Source organism: Pezoporus occidentalis, unplaced genomic scaffold (genome assembly GCF_034315485.1).
Source record: "Pezoporus occidentalis ecotype Australia unplaced genomic scaffold, CSIRO_AGI_Poc_V1 ctg321, whole genome shotgun sequence".
NCBI lineage: Eukaryota > Metazoa > Chordata > Aves > Psittaciformes > Psittacidae > Pezoporus > Pezoporus occidentalis.
In genome coordinates this window covers 314,017-342,000 of record NW_026915170.1, presented here as the reverse complement: position 1 = coordinate 342,000, position 27,984 = coordinate 314,017, and the positions used below count along the sequence as shown (strand labels likewise).

At 44.6% G+C, this 27,984-nt stretch overlaps 1 protein-coding gene across 1 annotated transcript; it reads right to left on the bottom strand.

Annotated features, from left to right (window-relative positions):
- On the bottom strand, window positions 1-27,801 carry MYOM3 (myomesin 3). The gene is made up of 37 exons (XM_062628753.1): window positions 27,297-27,801; window positions 25,109-25,243; window positions 24,885-24,959; window positions 24,053-24,212; window positions 23,352-23,509; window positions 22,130-22,225; window positions 21,409-21,497; window positions 18,338-18,382; window positions 17,988-18,128; window positions 17,528-17,689; window positions 17,103-17,244; window positions 16,812-17,011; window positions 16,452-16,505; window positions 15,997-16,124; window positions 15,229-15,412; window positions 14,384-14,558; window positions 13,646-13,767; window positions 12,806-12,993; window positions 12,505-12,631; window positions 12,014-12,192; window positions 11,823-11,937; window positions 11,422-11,578; window positions 10,943-11,052; window positions 10,419-10,463; window positions 10,169-10,305; window positions 8,430-8,574; window positions 7,261-7,320; window positions 6,359-6,426; window positions 5,981-6,091; window positions 5,020-5,107; window positions 3,941-3,979; window positions 3,323-3,428; window positions 2,376-2,539; window positions 1,707-1,743; window positions 1,570-1,592; window positions 1,430-1,485; window positions 1-674 (listed from the first exon to the last, which is right to left on the bottom strand). The coding sequence occupies exons 2-37, from the start codon at window positions 25,213-25,215 to the stop codon at window positions 375-377; spliced, it is 4,293 nt and encodes a 1,430-aa protein (XP_062484737.1). The 5' UTR covers window positions 25,216-25,243; window positions 27,297-27,801; the 3' UTR covers window positions 1-374.
- Window positions 27,802-27,984: the final 183 nt, after the last annotated feature.

Sequence of the window (27,984 nt, the reverse complement as noted above, 5' to 3'; positions counted from 1 at the left end):
TGAGGTGTCACCAAGGGTATAGGTTTAATAACACACACACAAGCATTTGTCAGCTACAAGGTAATCAGTAACACATAGTGATTTAGTACAAAAAGCCTCCACCGAACACCTGGTTCTAGTATGTGAACCCTCTGGTACTGCCCAAACAGGTTTACTAGGGAAGAGTTTCTCTGTAAGCTGAGCATCCATGTGTACACAGACACGTGTGTGCACTCTCACACAAACACACGAGAATTGTTCTCTAACAACTACCAAAATACTACAGTATTACTAGAATAAATGAGCCTGAATTTCAGGGCAGAGATACTGAAAGGAATCTGAGGGATTTAAATTTAAATGAATTTAAATTCCTTTAAAATTCATAATTGTCTAATTCATTTAGGCTTTTTTGTGACAACCCCACCTGTGATTTCCATTTCTTCCATCCCTATTGGTATCTCTCCATGCTTATAGACACTGATAGTAACCTGCCCTATTTCGGAGCCGTACTTATTCTTGACATAGATGCTGTATTTTCCTGTGTCTTCATTGCAGACTTTCTCGATGGTAATTGTGACAACTGTCCCCTTCACATCCATTTTGTAGCGATCTTTGAAGACAATCACCTTCTCGTTTTTGAACCAAGTGATTTCTGGGTGGGGATCTCCAGATACACAGCAAGTTAAACACAGGGTCTATTGTAAAAACAGCAGAAATAGATTATGAAGACAGAAATGAGCAAGGAAATTCAGTTAATGAGAAATTAAGAAAAATAAAGATCAAGTCTCTTGGATTTTCAGTAGGTGAGATTCCGGGACTGTCCACTCCTTTTCTTGATATCCTCCAGTCTAATCAGGATTAACCTGTTTGAATTCCCTGGGCCTGACTCATATTTGTGCTCCTGTCCTTATATAGCTTTCTTACGCTGTACAGTGACGCTGAGCTGTGAAGTTGACACTTAGGCACATGGTGGCTCAGAATTGTCAGCAGCAAGTTGCTATGTGACAGATGGGAAAATCCGGTCCCGCATTTAAAAGGCCTTGGTCTAATTCTGTACAATGGGAAGACAACAGAAAAGATCTGGCAGTGAAACAGACCTAGTGTCGTGGTTTAAACCCTAGCCAGACAGCTTGTTGGCATCAGGGTACACTGTGCGCCAGTATCTACTAGAGCCTTATACTTCTGTAGACACCTAGTAAGCAGTGACACCCAGAATTTGTGAGAAAGAGGTCCTGTGCCACAAAGAGCACCTGTATGTGCAGAAGCATGTGCGTGTTTGGAAGTACCATTGGCAATACAGGGGCTGACCCAAGTATTGTGGAGGTACCACTCTCCACTGCCAGCAGCTGCTGTGAGCCCATGGGAGGGGAAAACAAGTAGTTCTCTCCCCGTCAGTTATTCTTCTGTGCCTGTGCAGGGGCCAGTTGTATGAGCAGTTGCCCAATATTACCTTGTCCTCCATGATAGTGGCAACATCTGGCAGACCTTGAACAACCCTGGCACGACCTGGGAATGAACAAATACGACCTTTTACTTGTCAGCATACCCCTTGGCTTTGCTTCACAGGGGAAAGGAAATGAATTTACTTACGCTTTTCTGCTATTGCGGCTTCCCTGAAAGTGAGAGACAAAATTGTAGGGGTTTCATTTATTAGACATTATATTCTCAATACAAAATATGACACTCAAAATAGATTTAGCTGTGAAAATATTTAGGCAGGAACTTACTTCAGCCTTTTGTGCTCAGCCAGGGCGTCTTCAAAAGCTGCAAGGAATGAAAGATTTTAGGGAAAGTTGCCATTTGTTTCATTTGACTTAGGACTTAGTGGATTTAATATAATGCATCAGTGTTGGAATTACAGGTATTTGTGCACACAGATACGTGTAATTATCATCTAGACAGTATCTGTATCTGCCCTAAGGAAATATGACTGTATATACTACTGAAATAAGTGGGATTGGGTACTTCCTTTCCAAAGACAAGTTCAGAGGAGGAAAAACCTCAACTTTGAGCAGTTTGGAGACACCTTTATGAGCCTGAAGCCACACGCTCTTTTCCAAGATGCCACCCGTGTGTTGTGCCACCCGTTGGCCTGTGGAGGACTTGGACACATCCAGGAGCAGCTGCTCCCCCACTCATCCTATACCTGGGAATGCCTCACGCTATGGCAGCAAGGCTCCCAAAAGGCTGCGCTTCTGCTCATTCCTGCTGCACACTTCTCTGCTCCCCGTGCTTGCTCTGACTTCTGTGGGCCCTTCATCGTCCTTAACCCAGTTTCAGAGTGTGCTGGTGTGGAGCTCCAGCTCACATATGGAGCTGCCCATGATGTGAAGGGATCTTGGCAGGCAGCTCAGGTGAACCTCATTCCTGTGGCAGTGTTCTGTGACTCCCCTTACCTTGTCCAGACAAGTCAGTTGACAGTTTGTGGGAGCTGTTCCCATCAAATAACTCCAGGGTGTATTTTCCCTTATCTGCGTCTGTAGGGTCCAGTATGTGAAGCCAGACCTGGTTCATGGTGCTCCCAGCTTTCAGCCTGTCACGGCTTTCCAGTTGTTTCTCCCTAGGTAAACAAGTGATATAATTTCAGTACGTATTGAGCAGAGCTGTATGAATTAGAGCACTAACTGGGTTTAGAGCTGTTCTGGTTAGAGTAGGAGTGGGAGTCAGGATCTCAGGGTTAATTTCATGGAGAGTTACGTACTCAGTCACTTTTTAAAACCTCCTGGGGCACCTAGCTCTGCTTTTGGGCACTTTGCCAGAGCTCTGCAAACTCTACAAAAGACCTCTTAGTTCTGATTTAGGAGATTAAATAGGATTAAATGTTGAGTATTTGTAAGCGTTTAGCCATTAAACATTACTAAAAATTGGCTTCCTTATATACATGTGTAGGTGGTGTCTAATAAAACACCACTTCTCTATGAAGACATCATGAGGCTAAATTAGTGTTTGAAAAAAGTTTTACAATGCTTGGGAATATTTGTTACACAGACTGGTTTTGGGAAGTGCAAAGCAGTAGAAATAAAGAAGTTGAAACAAACCAACTCCTTTTCCTGTCTGTACCTAAGGTGGCTGTAAGCGAGCAGTTTTGCATCGTAATGCATCATTATTATTCTAGGAAAGCTGATCACTTCTGCAATGCTAAGATAAAAATAACATGACTGCTTAGTTTGGATTTCTCAGATGTGTTTCAGGGTACAGAGCGAATTACGATTTTTAGCCCTTGCTCAGGCAGATCTACCATTGCCTTCAGGTATGGGCTCAGGCCCAGCGTGTTTAATTTTGATGATAAACACTTACAAGCAGCAGCATGGCAGAAGCCATGTGAATGTATTTGGGAACTTACTTGTGATACCAGGTTGTTTTCATGTAGTCTGTGTAGTACTTCACATTTGTGTAGATTTTGATGCCTTCTGCAGTAGGCTGAATTTTGAGAGGTGTAGCAGAAAGAGCTGGAAGTGTAATTGCAAGACCACAGTTGAGGAGGATGCTGAAGAATGCACAATTTTACATGCTAGGCAAACAAAATCCCAAGCAACCTGTTAACATTTCTCTCAGGAGAATGTGAATAGTTGAAAGTAGGATGGTAGTCTACCTCTTGGAGACCCTGGATCTTTTAGCAGCATCCGTTCTAGAGATTTGGGTCTGGAACACACATCTTGTAGATGGAAATAGTACAGCTTGGCCAAATTCACATCACAAGTGATGTGACAAGGAGCAGGTGGTAGCACGTAAAGCTCACAGAATTAATTTGTAAGTGCAGAGGGGCTTATATCCCAGGGTTTATTTACTGACCACCCTCCTTGACAGTTCAAAGGTACTTCTGACACTACAGCCATGGGAAGTGGGTGGTGGTGTACCCGATCCAAGCCCAGGACAGCTCTTGAGCAGTTGGCTCTGATAGTGACAGCCCATCTTTTCCCTTTCCACTATTACTGCGTCAGCTGGTGAGTAAGTGACATACCACTGATCCTGCACAGCTCCTTGAGAAGGTCTTCAAATGCTGCAAAGACATAAAGATTTAAGTGTCTACAAGTACAGTATTTAGCAGATTACCAACTACCAACTTATGTTTAGGATGTATTATATCTAGTAGCTACTTGTCTTTTTCTGTGACAAAACTTGCTAAGAATGGAGTTTTTGCCACAGTCTCATTTTTAGATGCTGGGCATTTTGTACTAAATTTAGATGCTTCTCTCTTCCTTACCACTCCACAGACTGCCTTGCAGAAGGCAGATTTATGTATCAGATTCAAGTGACAGATTCAAGAGTAAGAATCAGGGTAAGATTTAGTCTTGGAAAGCAGAATCTTGTGATTGATGCTGAGTTGAAGTGACTGCAACATTACTGACTGGTGCTTGCCAGCATGTATACTGCGTTAACAGCTTGCTAAATGCCGATGTGTGTAAATGGCATTGGGGTGTCACAACTGCGTTATGTTTCAATTTCCAGAGCAGATTCTGCCCACTGAGATGTGCAGCAGGAATCTGTGGTAACATGGGGTTGTTTCCACTGGAGGTTGTCTCTAGCTACTGTTCTGCTGTCAGAATTCAGCCCAGAATTTCTTTCACTTGTGGGGGATGTTGAGTGGAAGTTTGTGCTTCTGGTGCTTTGGAGGAGTGGCTGAACTTCCAGGAGGGAAAAGCTCTCTGTGGAATATCAAATGAAGTACAGTATGGGCAGATACAAAAACCCCTGAGGTCACATACAGAGGAAACTGTTGTTCTGTTCACTGGGCTCTGTAACTTCCAGAATAAGAGGTTGGTTTACACAGTGCATTTTATGACTCCAGTCGCAAGTGAAATACTTGTGATTTCTCAAATGTTCAGCATGCACACACACACACACACATGGTATAGTAGATCAGGAAACTCTTTAAATTTCACCAGTAACTTTTAAGGCAGGTTTTAACCCCTATAACAGCGTGTAGGTACTATGGCAAGTAACAGTGTGGTAGAAAGCTATGAAATTAGATTTTAAATTCCAGCTGAATCCCAGGCAGGGTGTGAATGTGTATTATTGCCTGGTACAAGCTTCTTTTACCTCCTTTTGTGAGATCAAGTTGGGTGTAGTCCTCTCCTCGGTCGTCTGAAACAACTGCTTTGTATTGGCCCTCATCTGCTTTGGTTATCTAGCAAATACATATGTACATATGGCATAATTATTGAAATAAAACCCAATCTCTGCCTCCCCCCCCCCAAAAAAAAAACCAACACCAGCCCCCCTCCCCAAAATCTGAAAACAAACACATACCCAAAAGCCCAGCAGAAATTTCACATATTGAAATAGAGCAGGATTTGGAAAAGGGGAAGAAACTGAGATTTTCTTTTTCCCTCCCAGTGAATTAGGCTGGACTGGTCAGAAATGAGGACAAAAAAAGAGGCATTTTGCCCCAGAGCCTCTTTTGAAGGGTGGGAGGGGGCTCTGGTTCATTATGAACCAAGATGCTGTCAGTTAAGGGGAGTCTGTCTCAGGTTTTGCCCTCCGTTGCCATGCAGCACCCTGGGTGCCCGCGATGGCGTGAGGTGTATCTGGGACTGGTGATGCTGAATTTGCCTCATGTGGCTTTGCCAATGCTCTTGACTTCCAGCCTGCTGTGTCCTGCTGGCTCTCAGACTCACGTGAGCAGAGATTCCCCTTCACATACATTAAGCTACTTGTTTCCTATAGGTGATGTGGCTGTTTGAAATCAAGGTGAAAAATTGACCCCAAACAAGATTCACATTGAGCCACACAGAGATTGCGCTAAAAGTGACTGTACCGTCCAGCTCCTGTCCTCAGCTGCATCTTCTTTGGAGCAGAGTTAAGATTAGAAGCTGTTAAAAACATCTTATTTCCAATTCAGATCTATCTGACTATAATTTAAGACCATTTATTCTTCTGTGCTTTTCTCAGCATTTGCTCAGTTTCTTTCATGTAGCACTGCCCAAACAACACATGGAATATGTATTTTTCGCATTTTCATGTGATCACCAAACCCTTTGAGTTCTTTTGTGGTTTTTACCTTTTTAATGCAAAGTGTTCCTATCCCAGTCTGCGGATCAAACGTGCCACCTGCTCGTGCCTTCTTATTGAAGAACCACTGGAAGATGGTGTCCTTGCTCAGGTTTGCTGCCTGTTTGAAGTCAACATTTACAAGTCAGTGTCCCGAACGCATTTTGTTTCTGACTGCCTGGATCTCCTGATGTGAAACATCACTTGCATTAGAGGATTGCTCCAGAATCTTAGAAACTTCCTTCCCTACCAACATTTCTGTCCAAGATTTTCTCTCTCTTAACTTTCATTTGTCTGCAAATCAGCATTTGGATGGGCACTGTTCACACCCTTCCCTTAAAATTCACATCTAAAATTTAACGTTAAAGCAGTTCAGCGTCTGCAGTACCTTGCACGTCAGGAGTACTTCGCAGCTCTCGGTAACCTTCCATTTCAGGTTCTCAATGAAATGCGGGCCTGTAAAAGAAAGCCGCTGTCTTTCCAGTGGTTTTCCACCTCTCCCCAGGGTTACCTGCGGAGATGCTCCCATCTAGCGGTGGGTCCCCGTGGTGCCCTGCGTCGGGAATGCTTCACAAAGTGGAGTGTTGGATGCAGTGGCCACCGCAGTTAGAGCATGTAAGTCTTGCTGGGGTTTAATGTCCGCAGGTAGCGCATCTTTGAGGAATCCTGTCTCACAGTGTAGTTAACGATGCTGCCTAAGCAGTCCCTTCGGCTTTGCATCAAGTCAGTGTAGGAGCTGACAGGCATTTCCCAGGGGAATCCCAATAGAATAGAAAAGCCACTTGCACTGAACATCTCTGAAAACAGGAAACTGGACCTATAGTCTGGTATGACAGTTGTTATTAAGTGACTATTTTTATCCCTGCTGGAAGGGGATCACCTTTCCAATTGTAGGATTTTTTTCTCTGAAATAGTTTTATAAACTTCCTTATTCATGGATATAAGATGGGGGATAAAATGGAAGTGGAATGCATTCTAGAGAATCCTGTTTTCTACAAGGCAAACGGGTGGATCTGAATTCCATGGTATATATTCACAGTGGACAGTTTCCAGAGTTCAAAAAAATGATCAGCCTTCCAGCACTGCTGAGGAAGCTCTGTACTGAGGATTGTGGCTCACATGGTCTGTATACATCCTTCAGGGTTTTAAGGTCTGGGCAGACTATCTTAAAGTGAGCAATCTTGCCCTAATGTGTTAATCAGCTTCAATAAAAGAATTAAAAAGGATGTCAAAGTATTTAGAGCACTCAGTGGAGTTGTTCAGGTTCTGCCAACCTGCAGCTCATCTTACCCTGCTTCTTCTTCCATTGTCTTCGTTTTGCATCAGCCTCCTCCGCGACTTTATCAAAACCTGTGAGAACAGCAGTGGTCGGAGTTAACAGCTCCCACTATTTCTCAGTGTAACACTTTAGAAACATAATCATGAAAAGTATTATCCTGAGAGCTGTGGCATTTGGCCATAGGACATCTTCAGTGCATGAGCCGCCCCTGATCCCCACTGAGAACCCCTGCATTTAGCAAGCAAAACAGGGGTTTTGGCCATACAGAAAGGTGGGCTGGAAACCCTGAAATTAAAATGTTTAAAGAGTAAGAAACACAAAAGGCACAGAGAGCACAAAATTTACCTCTACTTTAGACCATCTCTCCTTTCATTGTCAGGAAAGGAAAATGGGCACTTTTAGAGCACAGTTCATCAAACTTATTTTATATCCTGATCTTAGCATGTGCTGAATCCCTCTAAAACTGCCACTTGCTCTCCACCAGCTGTAAAGGGAGTCAAGTAGATTTGACATTTTGTAGATGCTTTCCATTCAGAAAGTTTGGAAGCTTTAGAAGGTCACTTGAAAGCAAACTGTTTGCAAGAACTGAAAAGAAACACTTTATGGGGAAATATTTGAATGAGAATCTTGTTACTTTCTATTTTTAATGAATTATAAAAGGGCTCTCTGTACCAGCATATACAAGGACCCTGGCTGCTTTGTGTTCAGCTTGCTTTGGTGCTTGGACTCCTTGAGTACAGTGGACACTGGTTTCTTCATTGCATTCAATTTAATGCAATTAACCAGCTGTTAAATACACTGAATATTCAACCTGTGTCCTGTGATAAATGAGTACAGGTAATAATAACATGTTATAGAGTTTACTGCCAAGGTACATTTTGCCCTAGCAAGATAATATGTAAAACATTTGGAAAAATAACTGAGCATTCCACTGTATGTTTTCTTTAACAGACCATTTTTATCCTCAAGGACCCTATTTATAAGACCAAAAGCTTCAGTTTATGTTAAAGAGAAATTTCTTACATGATTCTTGGACGTCAGATGTGTGCTAAAATAAACACTTGTTCTCCCCATTCTCAGTACGCCATTATAACAGTCAGAAATACTTTAGGGCCTTAAGTGCTTAGAAAAGTTTCCACTGAGCATGGCAGGCTATATTTGATCTTGAATTCCCACTTACATTCATCCACAAGAACGAGGGTGAATTGATTTTTAGCTTTTCCGTCTTGCAGCTGGGCTGTGTACAGCCCTTTATCATCACCACAGAAGTTCTGGATTATCAGTTCCACGAGACCTTTCTCTTTGACAAAGTTTATTTTATGTGTCTGTGTAAAACAAAGGAAATAGGAGAAACTGAATAGTGTTTCTGCAGCAGAACTGTTCTGAGGTCAGATCCTGGCACAGCAGCTTCTTCAACACTCAGACATTACAGTCCTTTTATATACATATCCTTACGTATACATATCCTCATCTGAGAGAAGTGGTGAAGCCAGTGCACTCTGATGTTCTCTATTCTGAGGTTCGTCTCCTGCTTGGTGATGTATAGGGGTAGCGTGCAATTGCTCACAGCAGAACTTTTCTCTGGGAGAAAGTTTCTGTTAAAACCACATTGCACAATATGTTCTTCCTTGTTGGATACTACAGACTTCTCAGCTTACCAGAATCTGTATGATTTTTAGTATAACTGAAGCGTTGCACTTAGTTACATGTCTGTGGCATTAAACTGCATATTTGGGCAATGATGAGTAATATTGCCACCCTCTTGACATCGTGAAAGCACTCTTGAACCCTTTATACATACCCCCTGAAACCTGCCAGATGCTTGAGCACAGATATCAAGGCCTTGCCCTACCATAAAGGCTCACTGCCTTGTTTTCTCTGAGCAAATATTATCGTTACAAAGAGCTCAACAAATACCTTGTGGTTGTGCATAGCCATGTCAGTCCTCCAGTATAGAAAAGACAGTTCTTAGGCTAGATAAAGCCTTCAATAAACTTGCTCCCCATTGCTTTAAAAACCCAAAGTGGCACTAACAGCTCTGAAATCCCCTGGCCTTGTCCCATCCCTTTGTTGCATCTGCTCTGTTTGTTGTCTTGGCAATACTCCACTGTGTTTAACCACAGGCGAATGATTTATACTGCTCTTCATTCTCAACTGTTCTCCCCTCTGGTTCTGTCATTCCAAATGCTTTCTAAATGTTACAATATTAACTTGATATGGGAAAACAAGGGAGAGGCTGGGACAATTTGTAAAATGTATTGGAAGGTTGGGGTGCACTGTGACACATGAGGAGTGTTATTTCCAGGGCCTCAGACTGACAAATAAATCACTTTTGTCTGCTCTTGGAACTCAGGAGATTTGTCCGCGTTCAGTTCAAGCAGACAGGGTGGAAGTTGCAGCTTTGCTTGGTAAAGCAGATAAAAAGTACTCTACTTCATTGTGAGAGATGGTGTTCCTTTAGCACCCACTGAAATGAGTTTGTTCATCCAACACAAGGCTCTGAGCAGCACGGGTGCATTTGTGGTGTCAGATGAATTACACATGGCTGAGGTTTGTGGTCAGAAAATACCCTTAGAAAAGGGCAGGATTGCCAGAGGCAGCCTCTAGGGAGGGGGTGGATACCAGGGAAGCAGGGTAGGGAGGGATGTTCTCTGAGTGTTACTGCCGGAGGTTTTGCTGGCCTTAGCATTGAGGAACACTGCACTGACAGTGTCAGTGCTGCAGCCTTGCTTGATGCTAGGACTAGGCAGCTAGAATCACACACTTGGCTTTCTGTTTATGCACTGTGGCAAGCCAAGCTCTTCCAAAAGCACCCATCAAAGTATCTGATGGGAATTCAGGGAACTGGGAATGTACCCATTTGCTCTACCTCCCTGTTCAGCATGGGGGGAGTCAGAATTATGGACAATTGGAACATACCGGAGTACTTGTGAGTTCCTTGTCGTTGAAGATTAAATGCAGCTCTGCATTTGGCGACAGCTTTTCAACCTCCAGCCATAGCCGCACTTCTCCTTTCTCCAGAACATCGATGTTCCATCCAGATATCAGTTTGATCACTGGAAAACAGAGCACCGTGGAAGGGAATTCACAGGCAAAGCACAGGATTTGGCTCAGCCAGGGTCGTGCCAGTCTGTCCTTATGGGAGTGGCTTCTTCCTGGTTTAACTTACGTGGGTTCCTGATTTCATGGCTGCGTTTCAGTAACTTGTCCAGATCTGAGGTGCAAAGAATAACAAGATTAGTACAACCAGGCCAAGCCAAATGCATTGTATCGATTTAATGTAATTTGCTCGTTAGCTTTATTTATGTCAGGAAGAAGGTAAGTACCAAACATTCAGTAGCAGGGAAAACTAGAAAAGGTTCTGAAGATTCTTATTTACGTCTGAATAAAATATTGATTGGATCAGTTCAGAAAGCACAGAAGTTTTAAATCACTGTGATAGTGTATCTGTGTGTGAAATCTGAACTGTGATGGAAAAACAACCTTCCAGCAGCATGGAATCTTTCTCAGGGGACTGTAAAAGAAACTGCCCTTGAGCCTTCAAGGAATGGGAAACATCTTTCTAATGATGCCACTATCGCTAAGTGATGTCAGTCACTTACTATTCCTCTGCAAGAAACTTTCCTCTCGACATCTAATATTAGCAAGTTATGGCTCATCAGATCTTTGCTCTTTTCATTTATTAGTTTTTACCTTCTTTTGTTAAAGTGCGGCTGGCCGAGATATCATCATCCACATCTGTGACCTCCACGGAATATATGCCCAGATCCTTTTCTGATGGCTCTTTCAGTATAAGCTTAGATCTTAGGAATAAAAATAGTAACAATGAAAATTACAATTTCCTCATAAATCGTTCTGGAACAGAGTGCAACACATTTGGTACAGCCAGAACACTGAATATAGTGCTTGTTGTCATTTGTATATGACACTGAGGAGCAAGGCAAACACATCAGCAACGTGGTGGCTGATGCTTCCCTTCTGTGACCTGGAGATAGCGCTGAATGCCCCATTTTGTGGACACCAGAGTTGAGATCAGGGTCAGAGGTATGCAGTTCAATAGTGTTTATGTATTTTGGCTGAACGCTGGGAGAGAGAGACATTTGGCTTCTCCTTTTTCTCAGTGGTAGTATGTTCTTTGCAGATAGTTCTCTTAGGGTATGTTATATACTCACTTATTGCCTTTCTCTTCCATCTGAACCCTGTCAGCATCTGGTGGTCCTTCATAGTCCTTTGTCCAGATAAATTCAGAGGAGTCATTCTTTTCAGGAGCTTCAAAAGCCATGTAAATGAAACCCTCTTCATCGACCCCAAGTTCAATTTCATTTGTGCCTGTATAAGCAAAAAACCCACAAGACATTCCTTACCAAAACAGGTCAAGGCTTAGCTTCTGGTCATCTAGCTAGAGTGTACAGCTTGAGTGAATTAATATGGGCAGTTTGATTTGTAATCTTCATTTTGTCTGGGGTTCATTCTTGCTATGAAGGATGAAGCTGATGATTCATAAAGCAGGTTTTTACTGGAATCATCATAGGATTTACGAACTCGCACAATCTCACCACTTTTAGTTTTATACCAGGTTTGGTTTTAGCCACCACAGGATCTGAGGGGAGTGAAGGGGGTCCAATTCCAGCTTTGTTCTGTGCTCTTACTCGGAAAATGTAGCATTTCCCTGTCTCCAGATCTGAAACCTGCAGGAAACAATGATGGGAATTATCATAAGACTAAACAAGAAGTGACACGTAGATACTAAGCAAGTGTACATACCTTCATATGGGTGGTGGCTGTGGGCTGCTTATTCAGTTGTTTCCAATCCTCTGACCCTGCTTCACACATGTCCACATAGTAGCCTGTGACTGGAGAGGCTCCTGTGTACAGTGGAGCTTCCCAGCGGAGCTGCAAGGATGAATCCCTTACTTCAAAGCACTGCACATCGTAAGGGGGCCCTGTTCAAAGAAAGGCAGGCTGTCAAATGGTGACATTAAAAATGCAACCGTCTGCATCTTGTTTGAGTTTGAGATCAGAAAGCAGAGGTTTATGATAACAAGAGAGTAGTGGTTCCACAGGAGATGCTGTCTGTGCATAAATAATACCCTGCTTCTGAATCAGAACTTCCCTGTGAGTGTCTGTGCTTTCTGTGCTGGGAGCACTCTTGTACAGACCTATAGTTTTCAGAAGTCCCTCAGATTCAGGGGAGGGTGAGGACATAACTGGTACACCCCATAATATTTTTATGTCTGTTTTTGCAGGAGAGGTACCTGGTTCTCGCATCGTCCATTCCTCACATTTGAACGCGTCGCTGGGTTCAGATACTTCCCCTACACCAGCCATGTTCACAGCAGAGGCACGGAATTGGTACAGGTGACCTTCCTCAAGGTTGCTCACCTTTGGGTTTGGAAGTGCAAACACATTATTAGCACAGCCCTGCGTGGTTGTCATCTCATGAGGGGAGGACGAGAGCTCTAGGCTAGAGAAACTAGAGGAAAACCCCCTCAAACCCTTGTTGCAGCTGCATTTCCCACTGTGCTTAAAGGCCACTATTGTATCTTAAGTGAATACCGTGTAAACTCGTTGAGGAGTGGGCTGAATGTTGACTTCATGCCAGTCCGGTTCAGCTGTATCATGCTGATCTAGGAAATAACCCAGGATCTTTGCTCCTCCCTTGCGCTTCGGGGGCTTCCAGGCAATGGTCATGTTGGTCTTCCCACAGTGCAGGAAAACAAACCCGTGCGGTGCTGATGGACAAGCTGCACAGCAAAGGGAGAGAGGACCGGCTATTCAGTGCATGTTTGGGATCTAGGGATTGGGAAAAGCGGTGTAGGTTTGGGATGAACTGGGCTGAGGACATTTCTGCTCATTCCAGGTGTGATTCTGTTTGTGTTAAGGCCCCCCAAGACCACTTTTGCAGTGTAAAAGTATCTGAAAATGACCAGATTCTTCTTTGGAAGTTGCAGCAAAAGTCACGGATGTGTCTCAGGATGTTCCTTGCATGTTGCTTTACGGTTTGTCTGCCAGAAAACAGGAAGCAGAGGGTTGATAAAGTGGAGAAGATGGAAGGTTAGATGCTGGCTCATGTGGTTGGCAGGGTTTGGTAACTAACCCAAAGGAATTCACTGTGCTGGTTTCAGATACCAGCACAACTGAGCACTTGGTGTGGTCACTTGTACCAGTGCCAAATCCCGAGGATGTAACACACAGCTAAGCCAAATGGTGATGAACTGCCCACCCTTGGTGAGTGCAATCCGTGGCGGAAGCTGCAGGTTGCAAGAAACTCAGTTCCCTGATGCTTCACTTACCTGCTCGACATTACCATTCTGTGTAATAATAGCTCTGCAGGTAGATCCATGTTTGAGGGATTGGATTTCAGTGTGTAGGGCACACGTGGATGTTAGTACTTACCAATAGCTGGCCGTACAACGATGGGATCTGTTTCTGGTGAGCTTTCACTGAGTCCTGCCTCACTGACAGACTTCACACAAAAGACGTACTCTTTTCCAGGCTGCAGCCCAGGAACAGTAAATCTGGGAGAGGAAATCAATCTGTTAGTGTTTGACTGTTCAGAGCACAGGTAAGTAGTCTTTTGAACAAACAGCAAGGCATTTCAGTGAGGAGTTGTTACTGACAAAACCATTACTTGCCATTCCACGTTAAAGTACACTGTGTCATGTAAAACAGCATCAATAAATCAGACCGAGAGGTACCCCTCTGCCTGGGTTAGCTGATGTTGTCAGTAGAATACATAGGCATTTTTAATGGACTTTTTCTGCTTGCTGTGTCCACCCCTCAGCTAGAGAGGTATTCTCCATCCTAAGTGTGAGTGATAGCAACTCACTGTGTGGGAAAGCAAGCAGAAAACTGGGATGTGGTTCTGCTGGTGCCACAAGGTCCATCCACCCTCTGCAGAGCCTGAGTCCCTGAAGATGGACACAGACTTTGCTGTCAGTCTGGCTTTGGATGTAGAAGTGAGACTGTGAGCATGAGTTCACGCTAACAGAGGCCGTGGTGGCTGTGGGCGTGCAAGCCTCTGTGTGTGCAGAGAAAGTTCTTTTTTTAGCTGAAATCTGACTCCAGCCATAAAGAGAAAAAGCCAGGCTGGCACCCTGTCTGCTCCCAATGGGGTGTAATAGCTGAACTCACTTGTTGCATGTCACGGGCTTATTATTGACAGTTTGCCATTCTTCTGTCCCAGTCTCCCGACAGTATATGTAATAGCCAAGGGGCTCCAGACCATCCTTTAGCTTATCCCACTGCAGAGCAACAGATGTTTTGGTGTCTCTGAAAGCTAAAACCTGGGATGGTGGAGGCAGAGGAGCTAAAAAAGAAAATTAAAAAAAGCACAGGGAAAGATTGGGGGGGTATTAAAATTTATAAATTAAACCTAAAAACGATGAGTGACTTGGCCTGTTTGATTTATTGACCTTTTCCAGAGCACCATTTTCAAATCAGGGCAAATATCACAGGCATCATCCCGGTCTATAGCCTGTATTTCTGCGTTTGTGTTTGCTGTATCTCATATTCCTCTCTTGTACAGCCCATTGATTGCTGCAGTTACACCTGATCAGCCTGCTCTGAGGTGGAGGAGAAACAACACTCATGTAGTAACTCTGGTTACCTCTGCTGTGAAACAGGAGCAGGCCAAGCTGCCTCCACAGCAGCATCATTCCCTCCCTCCCCGGTCCCTGTCACCTCTTACACAGAGCTGGAAGCAGACACGGATTAAACACAGGCTTCCACTGTTTCTTAGCTTATTAAATGTAATTCCCCATCATTGCTTGCTTAGATTTACACTGCACTGACCAACTGCAAAGCAATTAAACAAGGATTTAAGGCTTTGGGAGATTTCCTGGTATCAAAGCCACTGCTGTGTAATCATATACCATGAGGTTTAACGGAAAGGGGGGGCACGGGAACCCACACATTACTTTCAGAGTACCTCTCCTTCTCTGTATCAGCAGCGTAGAGCACACTAATGACACCCTTACCCAGTTTTGCTCCAGCAGTGACAGGCTCGCTGGGCAGGGATGGCTCACTGAGTCCATACTTGTTCACAGACCGCACACGGAAGCAGTATGATTTTCCTTTAACAAGATCAAAGAGTGCAAATCTTGGGGCATTGGCTGGCATGTCCAGATTAACCATTTGCCAGGAGTTGCTGCCTACAAGTGACTGTAACGAGAAAGGTGATGATTTACAGCTCCAGCTTAAAACCCTCCTAACAAAGCTGATCTTTACAGGAAAGTAGTTCAACAAAACTACTGAATAACGTATTTGCTGATAAACCCAAACTTTCTTTCCTTGGCAACAGAGGTCCCCTCTGCAACAAAAAGTGGTACAGTAGGTGGGAAATGAGTATGTATGAAAGGAGATGGATAGGAGATACAAACTAGCTGGCAAAATGATGAGTGGGGAGCAGGAAAATGAGCCAATTTGACATTGTGCACAGCTCTTCCACACTTAGGAGCCATATGGGCAACATAGGAAGACTTAACGTTAGTCTTCCTGTTAAAACTCTGCCACTATTCTGTGGTGTAAAACTTTATTCTTTGTTTATCATTACTACTTGAATTGGTGTTGGGAGTGTGGATCATAGCTCAAGTGTGCTGTGGAGCTGCAGAGGGGCTGAGCAAGCCATTTGTGAGGCTGTCGTTCTCTGGTTACAACCCAGGGAACAGCCTTGCCTGTGCTACAGACCTAAGGAAAAAGTGATTCTGTTCTGCAGGTTCCCCTCCTATGTGATGCTATTTTCTTACCTTTTCCACATAATATTGCAGTGGCTCTTTGCCTCTTGGATCTGGTTCATCCCAGGCCAAAGCCACATAATCTTCTCTGACCTCACTTGCATGAACATTGGTGGGTGGCAAGGGAACTTTAATATGTCCTGTGGGAAGACAGAATAGGCTTTGCTTTAGTTAGAGACTTGTAGGAACAAAGAATTCTTTTACAATGGGTTATGTTTTCCCACTATAAAGTAAGATTCTTCAGTATAAAGGAGGAGTCTTCAACCCTTTGGGGACATAGAGGCAAACCAAGTTTATTATAAAAGGCTGTGCTGTTCAGGATGGGTTCTGATCCTTGCACCCCTTACAATGAGGTTTCATGTGTCTGTTTTCCTGTGTTTTCTCCAGGGTCAGGTTATTACAGACCTCATGACTGTGGAACAATCATTCCTCGCTGAGAGAATGTCTCAGGAGAGATTTGAACTTACCTTCCAGGTCATCCTTCAGGATTTCTATCGTCCGGCCTTCGTCATATTGGATAACTGTAACATCAAACACGTCCATGTTAGCCCCCGAGAGGAGATGCTTGGGGTTTGTCAGGAGAGGCAGAGCCCCGAACTGTGTCACTTCACTACACATGATTATATCCATTTCATTACACATGCAGTGAAATGTCATAACGGGTATTTTGATCTTTCCCTGCTCCCAGGAGCACTGAGGTGGGGTCAGCGTGGCAGCACCACAGTGATGTTTGTGAGCATGGGGAGAACCTGGGCGAACCCCGTTCAGATATTCCTGCAGCCTCCCACTGTACTTAAGGAGCGCGTTTCCCTGGGTTTAGTACAAACCTGTCACTCTCTTGTCCTTGCTGGGGTCATACGTTGTAACTGGATCACTGGGTTTTGAAGGATGACTTACGCCCTGTTTATTGACAGCCTTTATGCGGAACTGGTATGTCTGTCCTTCAGCAAGGCCCAAGACAGGGTGTCTGCAGGTCTTCACAGGCTTCTCATTGCATGGGACCCAGTCCTCTGACCCAACAACACACCTGAGGTGAAACACAGCCCATGGACGTCCTGCATGGGTTTTCCACAGCACCATCATGAGCTTTTCTTGCCAAAGGTGGTGAACATACCGACCTTTCAATATAATAGCCCAGGACCGGACTTCCTCCATGATCACTGGGTGCCACCCAGGAGAGGGTCAAGCAGTCTTTATGGACATCATGGCATTTCACGTTGAGTGGGGACCCGGGTGCCCCAGCTGTTTCTGCTGCCGCATCTGTGGAAACACCAAGGGACAGTGCTTAGGGTTATTTTATTCTCTGTACCCACATTTTCATTCAGTAGCTTAATTTTAAGTGCCTAAGGGCTTACATCCCATAACACAAGTCATATTTTCTAATACCTCAGTCACTACTGCAAGTAACATTTGGACATTTTGATAACATTTGTATCCATGCACAAAATCAGGAGATACCTTCTTGTGTGTGAGGTTGTGAATTCCTTTGTGCCAAGCTATTAGGAAAGGAGCTTTTGTTCTAAGTAAGGTAGAATCCTTGTACCTCTAACAAACACGTAAGTGGTCTGCTCTTTATATCCATCCAGCGAGGGCACGTGGATAGTGTAGAATCCTTCATCTTCTTTGTGAGCACATGCCACGGTCAGAGAAGCCTCCCGATCTTGGTACTTTAGTTCCTGGCATTCAGAGTTCTGCAGCAACTCTCCTGTGAAGCACGAGAAGGGGTGAAGGACTCCCCCAGCACCGGTGGTTCAAGGGCAGAAAAAAACACCCCGCAAGACAAGGGAGCTGTAAACCACTCCTGGTATTATTGTTGTGTCTCTGAGTTATAGCCGTGGACTCTGACCCTACTGTGCTGCTGTGCCTCTTTGTGCACAACAAATACAGAGCAAAAAGATGGTCCTTGCCCTGAAGAGCTTGCAGTCCAGTGAAGGCTTCAGGTGAATTAGGGAATAAAAGCTATTCATATAGGGCAATGGATATAAACATTGTTGCATACAAACCATCTCTGAACCAGGTGATGTTTCGCTGGTGTTCAGGTAAATCAGAGGAGAAGTAGCAGGAGAGGGTGAAAGGCTCCTTTTCTCTTGCAAATAAGGGTTTCAGTGGAAAAGCAAAATCTGCTTCTCTGGCCATAAGGGATCCTGTGAAATAAGAATAGAAGTCAGGATGATAAACTTCTGAGAACCTTCCTCCTTGTAGTGTTTATTATCATGTATTTGGAGTGGAACCTAAGCCTTGCACTTCTCACATGCAGTCAGGCCAATAGGAAAAGCTATAGCTCAGCTTCAAAAAGAATCAAATTGCTTCAGGCTCTACAAAGAAATAAGAACAATAGCAATCATTTACTCACTTCTGTATATTTCTGAATCAAATCCTGACTCCTTTCCATAATACTCTGTAAGATAAGGGAAAACACATTTAGCAAATCTCCTGCCGGTGTTTATCTTCCCCTCAAACCCATACAATGATACTCAGCAAACTGGGCTTTTCCCTCAAACCAGCTCCTACTGTGAACCTTCAGAGTGTCGTCATGGGGGAACACATGCATTTGTTTGACAGCTGGTGATTGTCACAAACAGCTGAGGATGCAGCTCCCCAGGAACTGGTTCATATGGTGCAAGTGTAAGGAGTACTGCTGTTAATGCTCGTGAGTTGCTCAGAGCTGAGGGTTTCCGCTTGGGGTTCTGCCTCGGTGAGCTGCACTGGGGATGTTTTGCTGGATCAAAGCCTGCGTACAGGGAGCTGCAGCTTCTCGCATGAGTGTACTGGTATGGTAGTGTCCCATAGGATCACCCATAACTGCAGTGCCTCAGTGATGTCCCTGTCTGGAGGCCGAGCAGGACAGGGACTCGTTGACACATACAGCACAGAAAAGGGGTTATAAACGTTACTGAAAGTGGGATTTGGCCAAACCCCTGGGTTTAAGCAGCATTCCCAGCGGATGATGTGGGATTCTTGAAGACTACGAGTGACTGGGACTTCAAGCTTTAACTGAAGTAAAGGCTATCTGTCCTGAGACATTGAGGTAACTCCTGGAGCTGAGGGAAGTGTGCTTCCTACCAAAACACTTGCTTCAACAGCTGTGGGTTCTTTGGAAGCATTGTACCTGAGTGCTTCACTGATCTAGCTTGTGAGCACTGCTCATGGCAGCACTAAATGAATCGCTTGGAGCTGCAATCTAAGAAGTGATGCACTTAACACAGGGTGCAGCCGAGATGCTTCCCTTTCTTATCTTTATAAGCCTCAAGAAACACACATAAAATAACGTCTCTTTTTTCAGTGAATGGAGCTTGACAGTACCAGAGCTCACTCACAAGCAAAGATGAGGACTGAGTGTTAACAGCTGAAGAGGAAAGAAATAGAATGATGAGAAGTGGAGTGCAAGCCTCATCCCGGGTCCTGTGAGACCCTCAGCAATGTCTTTAGGGAAGGTGAACTGCTGCTGCAGGAATCACGGATCTCAGAGACCCTCCCCTGGCATCAAGGGTATTCCAGACAGCATGGGGCTGGGAAGAGAGATGCCGTCAGCCTCCCTAGCAGGATAAGGAATGTTTCCAGTGGAGGCAGGATTAAGGCCTCGGTGTAGTCTCTATTTTCAGAATGTTAAATGCAAATAGAAAAAGGAAGACTCATGTTACTGGGGTGGCATCAGGCAGGGTCAAGGCAGAAGGACCAGAGCAGGCCTCTCACCTGCAGTCACAAGGAGCAGTGTTTGCAAGGGGTTTGAAATGTGGGTCAGGCTGATGCAGGGCAGTTCAGTCAGGCATTAGAGGTGAAGAGAACAGGCCCCTCCAAGGTTCTGTGGGACACATCACAGCCCTTACTCTTATCATCAGGTCATCAGACCCTAAAGATTCTGACTGGAATTGGGGGGAGTCTGTTATTATTGCTATGGATTTTATTGTTGAGACAGCCGCCTGTGCTTTATGGCAAAGGCTCCATTCCTGAGGTCTGGATATACCATAAGAACCTCTACAGCAGAGAAGTGTTGCACGCCTGGTGGCTTTTGCTGCATTTCTGCCTTCGGGTCAGGGGAATAGGAACCTGGGCAGACTTGCAGCTGAAGGTTTTCTGGGCTATTCACATGTCTCTTTACACTTGGTAAATGCATGCTGCATATTTCCAGATATGCTGAATGTGACGCTGTTTAATTAAAGGATTTGGAACTGCCATAAGCAACACACTTCAGACCAATTCTGGAGCCACATTCTTCTGTACGTGTGTATATCCCCAAACGGCATTCATGCAAAGAGTAAGTGTGTGAATAACATAACCCATGACAGAGCCAAGAATGTATTAAAGCACTAACAATAAAAATACTGTCTAAACCAAAGAAGACCCCTTCTGACTGAAGAAATAGTTCGAGCTGGCTTTGCAGTTCAGTCAGTCAAAGAAACCCATCTCTTCATGACCAGTAAGATCCAAAGCAAACCTCTTCCCTTCCTTGTCATTTGTTGCCACTGGAATTACTCCCTGGGCTTGGTCAGTCCCACTGAAGCATTTAGTTCTCTGCAGTTCTGTCAGTCTATTCTGTTCAGGCTTTTTATGACAAAATTGTTATTTTTTTATATATATGCATATATATACATAGATGAAATGTGAACAGCAAAACTATTATCCTATGAGACTGCACTGCATATTTCTTAGCGCTTTATATAACTCCCCTTTTGAGGTGCTGGTAGTTTGCTTCCTTCACCATATGTCTGGATTTGGCTTGTGCAGAATGTGCATCTATGAATCTACGCCAGCTATTTTAAGAACAGCAGAGATCAATGAAGAAGACCTTGTATTTGTTCTTGGTAGTTATTGGTTTGAGAGAGAAATACAGTATTCTGTGCACCATCTCACTGCAGTGTCCCTCTGAAGCCACATGCCTGTTGTTAGAAATGCAGCAGACTCTTTCTAAGCCTGTTACATGTTTAACTTACAGCTGATTCGTACCAGTCCAGAAGAAGTAAGTGCCTCAATTTAGTACAGTTTCAGCACATAAGGACAGCTGTGTCCCTATGGAATCTGAAAGATTTTGCCTCAGTCCAGAAGCAACTGAGAAAGAGGAGCCCTTGTATCAGGCACATACATGCCAGTTAGTGGTAGCTAAGGATTATATTAGCCAGTTGTGCTTTCTCCTCACTAATAGCTGAGAGTTCTCTCCTATTAACAGAGTGCTCACTTCTTTCTCTTTTTTTGTCTTGTATTATATTAGATTAGATATATTATTTTCTTATATATACATAATATATATACATAATATTATGTATATATACAAAATATGTATATATATAATATATACAAATATATATATTTGTAGATATAATATATACAAAATATATTATATACATTATATAATGAATAGCATTGAAAATAGTTTTAAGAATCTAAGGAATCTGAAAGTTTAAAACCAAAGGGACATTTTCTACTTACTCCTGACAAGCACTGTGGCAAAGGAATAAGCCTCGCCATACTGATTCTTAACTTCAACGCTGTATTCAGCAGAATCTTCCATGGAGCATCTGAAAAAAACCCCAACATTTCCCCTCCTTTTTAGCTTTCAGTTATTGTTCAGCCTTGTGACCTTGAATTTGTCACAGCACCCCTTTAATCCCAGAACTCAGAAGGAGAGACTGGCTTTTTAGCAAGAAGCTCCTGTTTCACTTGATTACAAAGATTTCTTATACTTGTGGCCAATTTTTTTGTCTTGGTACCCAGAAGAAAAGCATCTCAAGTGATGAACAAGCAGAAGACGTGTGGAACACTTTGTTCCACTGAAGACATGTGCGTCTTTAGCACGTGTAATTTGCAGATCTGAACTATCAATTACATAGATGCTAAATCACAGTGGCATGTGTGCTCATGAAATGCTCCTAACGGGCATGGCCTTACCCTGAATGAGGACATTTTGGCCATGCCTAGAAAGAGGGGCAAAGGCAAAAAGGTTCTGCATGTTTTGTTAGACATTTTAAGCCTCATGAACTGCTGCTGAGATCGCTTCCTGATGGCAGAGGTTTGGCTCCATCATGCTGCAGTCAATCAGGTCAGGCTTCAGAGAATGATGTTTTTCTATTTAGCATGCACAGAGTGGGGCTTTAGGGAGAGCAGGTCTTACTAAACTGAAAACCAGCTCAGACAGGAGCACACACGTTACCTGCTGATGTGCAGGGTCAGCATCCCAAACTTGTTTTTTATCTTGTATTTTCCTGCTGGGGCCAGGCGAGGGTCAATGCGCACCCCGTTCTTGTACCTGCGTGAGCGCAAAGGAGCCGTGCTGAGAGGCAGAGAAATGCACTGGGAAAACCCCACTTTATTCTGAAATGAGCCATGTCAAGCACAACAGAGGCACAACAGGGAAGAGGAGCAGACACCATTCCCTCTCCCAGGGGTCTCCCATGTCAGTCGAGCAGAGCCCTGCAAGCAACCAGGCATCCCCCAGCCTGTCCGTGCCCCTTCCCCAGGCCTGCTGCAGGCTGTGGTGGCAGCTTTGCGTTGGTGCTTCCTCCCCAGTGTATGCTCCCTGCACTGCAGCTTGTGGGAGGGAGTCGGAGCAGATGGCTCCTGCTTTTCTGTCCCCACTGGGGATCTGTGGGAGGTTCATACTCTCTTTGCTCTTTGAAGAATCCAAAGAGGTTGCTCTGGAAGGACAGAGGACGTCAGGAGCTCTGACAATAGCAGAGGTAGCTGCCTACGAAGTCATTAGTAATCCAAATGTTTGCATACTTCAAACCTTCCATGGGAGGAATGGTTAATCGCTCCAACAAACAGATCCAAAAACACTTTGCAAATTGTTTCGGAGCTGATCTTTCATTTGTTTCTATCCCTCTTTTATTAATGGTAAACGCTGCAGTCAGGCCCAGTACATCACCCTTCCTCTCCTGTGGTCTGGGAAATACGCAGCGCTGAGTAAACGAAAGAATTGCTTTGTATTTTACAAATTGTAGAGGCAGTAACAGTTTAGTGCCACAACTTGCATGGTATCCACGGTAGCCAAAGAGTCCACCCCCCCCCTTGGTGGTGTGTATGTGTGCAGTGATTTAGCGCTGACAGTAAGTTCTGGTTTCTCAGACTTAAATCCCAAGTTTGCACTCGGGCTGGAGGTCAGCAGCCAGGGAAGCAGGAAAACCTACATGAATATCAGCCCTATCCCAGAAGGAGCCCCAGGGGACTTTCCACTGCCTCTGCAGCCCACTGAATGGTTCATGCCTTTATTGGCCCTAACAGTGGGACTGGAGGATTGAGGTGTTTTCTGTGGTTTCTGAAGCTCTCCCTTCCTCCTCCTAGCAGGACACACACAGCTGTTAGTCCCCTGCCTGTTTCCCCAGACACACACAGGCTGTGAGTAGCAGCAGGAGTTACGGCTGGGGCTGACGTACCATGTAACCTGCGGCGGGGGGGAAGCCAGGACCGTGCATGCCAGCGTCACCTCCATCCTCTCCCAGACAGTGTGGACTCTGAGCGGGATCCAGAACATCGGCGCTCGCCCCGAAAGCAGCTCAATGTATTCCTTCTCCATACGAGCCTTTTCTAGAGCCTGTGACAAGGCAATAGTGGCACGGGCTCTTTTACAAGTAAAGGCAATAGTGCACAGAGTCTTTTACAAAAGGGACATGTGTGATAGTGCTTCAGTGCAGGAGTGTTAGGCCTTGTCCCTATCGCTAATGGTTTTGAGTTTCTCCCAACACCTGATCAGGTTTAGGATCCTCTCTGGAATTCTACTTCATGTTGGCATTTCTGCTAGAATAGAGATGACTGAATAGGGATGCTGGGGAGGGACTCTTCATTAGGGACTGTAGTGACAGGACAAGGGGTAATGGGTTAAAACTGAAACAGGGGAAGTTTAGGTTGGATATAAGGAGGAAGTTCTTTACTGTGAGGGTGCTGAGGCACTGGAATGGGTTGCCCAGGGAGGTTGTGAATGCTCCATCCCTGGCAGTGCTCAAGGCCAGGTTGGACAGAGCCTTGGGTGATATGATTTAGTGTGAGGTGTCCCTGCCCACAGCAGGGGGGTTGGAACTGGATGATCTTAAGGTCCTTTCCAACCCTAACTATTCTATGATTCTATGACTGATCTGACCTTCCTCCGAAGGGCCTTCCGGTCAGCTCTCACACGCAGCAGTCTGCAGTTCCAGATAACCTCCTTTTCCAACTTCTCCATGTCGTTCCCAAACCGAATTGTCTTTTGCCCCCTCTGTTCTAGCTCTAGGATGTCAGCTTCTCTTCTTATCTTGTAATCCCTGGAACACAGGATGATAAAAGCCAACAGAAGTTAGGGTAATGCTTTTCATTTTGTTTTGGTCTTTTTGGTTGTTGTTTTGCAGCGCATATTTTTGGTAACATCAGGATAAGTGTTAAGGACAGAAACATCAGCTTGCATGTGGTGTGAGTAAGAACATCCTGCCAGTGTGCCTCATAGAAAGCAGCAGTTTTGCCATGAGAAACAGTACTTTAGTGGCAGAAGAAGGGGTCCCACTATTTGACCACTTTTAATCCCAGGCAGGGCACTGGGAGAAGGATTAAAGGGAGGAGGGATGTTGCTAACTACTGGGGTTGTTCAGCCATGACAGAAGGGTGGGCAGCAGGGTCATTGCCAAGACCCTGCTTTTCTAGGAAAGAAAGGGAGTTCCGTCTGTTACCATTATTTTAGTAACCTGACCCTATTTGCCGTTTATTCCTATAAAACCTGGTTTCTCTTACACCCTCACTTGTGAGCAGGGCAGTAGTGCTCATTGTCACAGGTACCACGGGGCTGCAGTTTCATTTCCTGCATTGTAGTTGAAGTTGGGTGGTTTTGTTTTTAAAGGAAGAGCCTCTTGGTTGAACCTGAACAAAACGAGTTGGAAATATATATACGTATGTGTGTGATGGTGCATATAATGGCTGTATGGGAGTGCTGGTTTCTGACTTACAGTGGGATTTCGGAGGTCAAGGCAAGGGCAGCTGCTATCGATAACTCTGAAGGGCTGAAAGTCTCCTCTTCCTCACTTCCAGAGGCAGACACATGTAAAAGAATCCAGACAAGGTTCCACAATCTCATAAACTCACAGTTCAACAGGTGGGAATGCTCAGTGTGGGGTACAGAGCATCCTGCTGGACCCGGCTCTCCCTGCCTGTCCCCAGCTCTGTGGCTCACCTGGTTTTGAACTTTTTCTTCCTAGTGGTGGAGGTCATCTGCAAGCTGTGTTGCCTCTCCTCCTTGTGCTCCTCCTCTCTCTGGTGAAAGAAGGTTCGGGTTCCCATGCTGGGAAGTCAGAAATGAATTTTCTTGCTGGACTAGAATAAGATATAAAGTGGTTTTTAAATAAGACACCGTAACAGAACCTCTTTAGGTTATCCTAAGTCCTTGCTTTGCTTTGACGTTCAAGGGCTGCGAACAAAAGTTCATAGGATATTGTCTTGTGGCATTCAGACTGTGAAAGGGGTTTGTTTCGAGATGCTGTTGGGAAAAATGGAATGAGATGGAGAAAGAAGAAATCAGTAAGTCTCCAAAGGCAGCTAAAGCTGTACCACAGCAGTAAGCAGTCAGCATTCTGTAGGTAGGTTTGTTTTCCTGGGACTGAGGTTATGCTCTAAATCTGGTGGATATTCTCTCAGGGAGTTCCATTAGATCAGAGCCCCAATATAGCCTGCAGACGGATGAGGAGGGATTGGAGGGACACAGGTTAGGGACAAAATAAAGAACACCAGATGGTGAGAGATGGAGGAGGAGTTTAGGAAATAAGCAACTTTTCAGTCTGCAAACACTATTGCAGGGGTAGGTGTGATGCCAAGCAGCCCACAGCCAGTGGTGATGGCCCTGTGTGCTGACCCAGCCTGGAGCTGTGGGGTTAGGTGGGCGATGCTGCTGTGCACAAACCACTGGGAGTCTGTGGCAGCTGGAAAATCCGAGTGGGTTTTCTGGAATTAACCTGTTCCAGGTGCTGAGGTAGAGCACTTCTTCAGGCTGTATTCCTACCGCCTAGCTGGGCTGCTGACAAGGTACAGTTCAGTGCAGTTCAGGATAATGCTTTATCCAGTCCTTTGGCTGGATCCAGAGAGATCAGGTGTGTCTTCCTAGGACTTACAGAAGGTTGATAAATCCTGGAGAAAGCTTAGCACCCTTCAGAAAGTTCTCTTCAAAGGAGCTGGTCAGCGAACAGAGCAGCATTCCCAGAGCAATCCCTCCCCTGCAGGTGAACCACAGGGAGCAGCATCGGTGTTCCTGGCTCCCGTCCCTCTCCTGCAGTTGCTGCTGAAGAGCTGGGCTATTGCTGCAGCCTTTTGTCGGGAAATAAGGAGTGCTGCTTTCGGACGCTGGGTAAGGAGGGGGCATTACACAAACTAAATCTTAAAGGTGTCCTTCCTTACCTCATTCTGTCCTGCAGCGGGCTCACAAACGTACAGCCCTTACCCTGTGCACATATGCAAGTTCGGAGAGCTCAGGTTGCTTTGTAAAAGCAGCTTTGGAAATGTAATTGTTGCTGACTAATATTTGTTCAGTCACACTTGCAAAGATTTCCCTTGCTCATGTTCCAGTATTGAATTTTTCCCTTGGCAAATTCCACACCCGGATTTTACTTTTCTAATCCTAACGGGATAAACAGCCCAAACCCCTCAGCTTTTACAGCACTACAGCTTGCTGTTAATGGAAACACATTCCTTAAAAGCGGCTCATGGAAAAGCACAGTTGTACGCAAAAGCAGAGTTGTGGTAAATGCAAAATAGTCCCAAATGCAAATGAACATACAGAATTACCATCGTAATATACCCTCAGCAGACACTAACTTTGGAAGAAACAAAGAAATGTTGGCAAGTATAAGGAAGAGAAAATAAAACAGGCTGCTATGGAAAAAGTATCTGTGTAATGTCATAGGATACTCCTCTCCTCAGGACTGTTTCAGCTGCAGAATGGCCACTGGGCATCAGATCTTTGTTTCCACGTTCAGGAATAGTTATCGACCCCAATTAATATTTTCAATATGATCTTTTTTATGTTTCCTTGGAAAATTGCCCGTGCTTTATAATGTGGTGGTTAACGTAAAGACGCGGTGTTTGCGTCTGTTAATGAACTGACCTGTACTTTTCAATCCAAGTATTTGATTTTCTAAACAGACCAGTAACCCAGAACAGATTCTTGTGAGAGAATGTGAATTAAATCAGTATTTTCAGAAGAACAACACTGGGAAAACACAATTACACGTTAAAGCAGATCCAGTCACAAAGCAGTCTATTTCTGAAATGCAATTCAAATACAGTGAGCATAAAAATAACTGATGCTGATATGAAGATCTTATAAAATCTTACTATAAACAGTAGTTTATTTACAGATAAACCAAACTCACCCTGTGAAGACAACAGTGCGAGTGCCTGTCCTCGGGGAGGAGAAGGGACAACGGAGCAGTTCCTTCTCCCTCTTGATGACACTAAGAATGACTCTCCCCAAAAGAATGTTCCCCATGTTTGAGTGCCCATCCTGGAGTCGTAAATATAGCGTCCGGCCGTGCCACCGCGGGGACAGTGTGGAGACCCGACGGGGCTGCTGCCGTGGCAACTAACCACAGGCTCCTGTTCAGATCAGGCAAAGCATCTTTGCCAAAAGGTGTAAGGAAAGACAGGCGTCTCCAAAATTCAGGCATGAGGGTATTGGATTATCATCTGCTCATTGAGGATAGAAGCTCACAAAGCATCTAAAATGAATGATGAATATTTTAGTCTCCTGTAGGAATTTCCCTGATGTTAACGTTACTATTGCTGCTATTGAGTGAAATTGTTTGCTTTGACATCTCTAGTGAATGCCAACTCCAGCCAAATCATGTCAGTGTATAATTAGATGGGGAGCTCACAGCAGCTCTCATGTCTTGGTTGGCTGCAGCTGCTGCACTTCCCTTACTGCAGGCGAAGGAAACCTTGCTGCTGCCAGAACACTGAGCACCCAGGTCCAGCTGCCCGTGGTGGTATCTGAGCCTCTGCGGTGGGGTAAAACACCAGTGGCTGCTGGTTTGCCATTCATTCGAGGCAGGTTTGTGGTTT